General features: G+C 58.6%; 1 protein-coding gene across 1 annotated transcript in view; it reads right to left on the bottom strand.

The window, feature by feature from the left end:
• The window catches only part of ACA1_157220 (Prokumamolisin, activation domain containing protein), a gene marked incomplete at both ends in the record, with an annotated part of 3,123 nt that overhangs the window by 269 nt on the left and 375 nt on the right, over positions 1–2,479 (bottom strand). Inside the window, 12 exons of the mRNA XM_004348406.1 lie at positions 63–199; positions 292–479; positions 556–627; positions 724–868; positions 979–1,109; positions 1,200–1,255; positions 1,335–1,426; positions 1,533–1,708; positions 1,817–1,888; positions 2,003–2,101; positions 2,197–2,265; positions 2,357–2,387. Coding sequence (XP_004348456.1) covers positions 63–199; positions 292–479; positions 556–627; positions 724–868; positions 979–1,109; positions 1,200–1,255; positions 1,335–1,426; positions 1,533–1,708; positions 1,817–1,888; positions 2,003–2,101; positions 2,197–2,265; positions 2,357–2,387 — 1,268 coding nt within the window. The remainder of the gene's footprint in view (positions 1–62; positions 200–291; positions 480–555; positions 628–723; positions 869–978; positions 1,110–1,199; positions 1,256–1,334; positions 1,427–1,532; positions 1,709–1,816; positions 1,889–2,002; positions 2,102–2,196; positions 2,266–2,356; positions 2,388–2,479) is intronic.

The raw sequence follows: 2,479 nt of genomic DNA, 5'->3' as shown, positions 1-2,479 counted from the left end.
ATAAATAAATTGCAAGGGCTGCGATTGGCGTACTGTGGCCAACCGCCGACACGTCAGGGAACCGGTTGATCGACGCTGAGCTCGTCGCCGAGTCCATGTTCTCCGCCGACTCCTCCTTGCCGCCCGCATAGCCCGTTGACACTGAGATGCCGATGGGCAGCTTGATCTGCGGACCCACGCCCATGAACGCCCCGGAGAACTGACCAACCGACCGACCGACGATGGTGTGTGAGCCTTTACACATTACACAACGCCAACCCACAAGAACGCGGGGGAGAGGGGTAGGCGTACGATGTAGTCGACGCCGACGCTGACGCCGACGGAGCCGCTGGCGGCCTTGCGGTCGGCCGAGTGGTTGAGGATGACCTTGTTCTGGGAGCGGCCGGACTGCTGGTTGGACATCTGGAGCGCCCACTGCAGGATGTCGTCGATCTCGACCGTGGAGTTGGCGTAGATCGACCAGAACACGGTCGGCGCACCTGTACAGCGAGCACCGAGTCAGACACCGAAGTGCACGGCGCACACGGCACACGGCACGAAGCGTGACATGTGTACCTGGAGCAACGCCCATGATGTACTGAATGTCGAGGTTGGCCTCACCGCCGGGCTGGTTCGGGTAGTTGGGTCCTAAGGAGGGAGCGAGTTAACGAAAGATCCGCGTGTCGTGTTGCGTGTCGTGTGCCGTGTGTGCCGTGTGTGCCGTGAGTGGGGTGGGTACGGTACCGATGACGGTGACGGGGGTGTCGGTGGGGAGACCGGTCTGCTCGAGGAAGAGGGTGAGATCCGAGGGCGCGTAGTACTGCTGCTCGAACTCGACCACACACTGGGTCACGTTGGTCGTCACCAGCGTGTTGGGCGGAATGTTGTACTGTGCGCGACACACCACACACACACACACACACACACACACCACACACACACACCACACAACGTCAGGTATTGGTGTCCGCTGACGATACTAGAAGGGCCAAGGGCTACCTGCTTCCAGATGTTCTGGGGTACGATGGGCGGAGTGGCCAGGACGGGGTAAGGGTTGTAGCCGCTCGGGCCGACATGGTCGTTCTCGAACGCGGCCGCCACCGACACGTTCAAGGCGTCATAGAGCCACGCTGCATTGCGCACATACCAAACATTAATAACAACATTTTCTACAACACAATTTATGTAATTCTATTGACAGTAATGAATCATGTGTGTACCCTTGACCGAGCCGGTGCACGTGGTGTAGTTGCCGTTGAAGGTGCACTGAGAATCGCTGAAGAAAAGGAAGTAGTAGAAGAAGAAGATGATGAGTCTTAAGATTCTGATGATGTGGTGTGATGCGGAAAACGTACAGCCACTCCGACTTGGACTTGCCCACAGCCGGGTTGGTGGAGTTGATCTGCACATAGAAGCCAGCGATGGCCGGAGGAGCCTCCGAGCAAGGCTGTGTATCCGCACGAATCACACACACACACACACACATCAGCCAGAACAACACGCTGGTCGCGACCATCGCAAGAGAGCAGAAAGAAATGGAGAGTCGCAATAACCTTCTTGGCGTCCTTCGTGTACTGGCCGTTGGCGCACACGGGGGTGAAGTTGATCAGCAGCTGGCTACCTCCGCGGGCGCGGACCATAGTCACGACGGGCACGGAGGGCGTCAACGCGGCAGACGACGGAACCGTCGAAGCGGCGGCCGCCTCGATGAGCGACTTCTTGCCTGACCCTTTGCACGTCGTAAAACGAAAACGAAAACATGAGCCAGGTTTTTTTTGACTCCGATGTGAGTGTTTTTTTTTAGCTCCGAGCACCAGCAAGCTTGCGCGCTGCGTACCCACGGGAGGGAAGTCGGTGAGGCCGCTGACGAGGTCGATGTGCGACGCGATGTGGGCGGGACGGAGTACTTCTGGGACGAGCGCAGGAGCACGCGGTGGCCTGGAGGAATTCATGTCGACGACGACAGACATAACCATCATTCAGCGACAGCTGCGCTGAACTACTGTGCGTCTAGACCGCGTACCGTCGGGAGACACGAAGCGGCGGAGGGACACGGCGAAGGCCGCCTCGACCCTGTGCACGGGCATCATCGCCACGATGGCATCGCGGTTGCGCGCCACCTCTGCGCGATTGTTGCAATGGACGTGTCGCACGGGTCGTGTGTGAGCACGGGGAAGTGATTCGCGTTGATATCGCGTGATGGGTGGTCGCCGGTACCGACGGTGGCGGCGCCCTGCTGGTAGAGCCAGTCGACCACGCTCTTGACCGCTTCGGGAGCCGGCGACACTGCATCGCGTACGCAGTCACATCAGACCGTGCAGTTCGTTCACGCATTCGCGCTAACCAACCCACCCACACAGACGCAGGAGCAACGTACCAATCTTAGTGATGTCATCCGTGGTGAGGTACTTGGCTGCACTCGGTCGCCACCACGTGATAGAACGTCAGCCCAACCAAAAAAAAAAAGCAATGAAAACAGATGTGAGAAGAGCTGTACCAT

Source organism: Acanthamoeba castellanii (assembly GCF_000313135.1).
Source record: "Acanthamoeba castellanii str. Neff unplaced genomic scaffold scf7180000084724, whole genome shotgun sequence".
NCBI classification, from domain to species: Eukaryota; Discosea; order Longamoebia; family Acanthamoebidae; genus Acanthamoeba; species Acanthamoeba castellanii.
The sequence above is the reverse complement of the archived record's forward strand: the minus strand, read 5'-3'. Positions and strand labels throughout refer to the sequence as shown.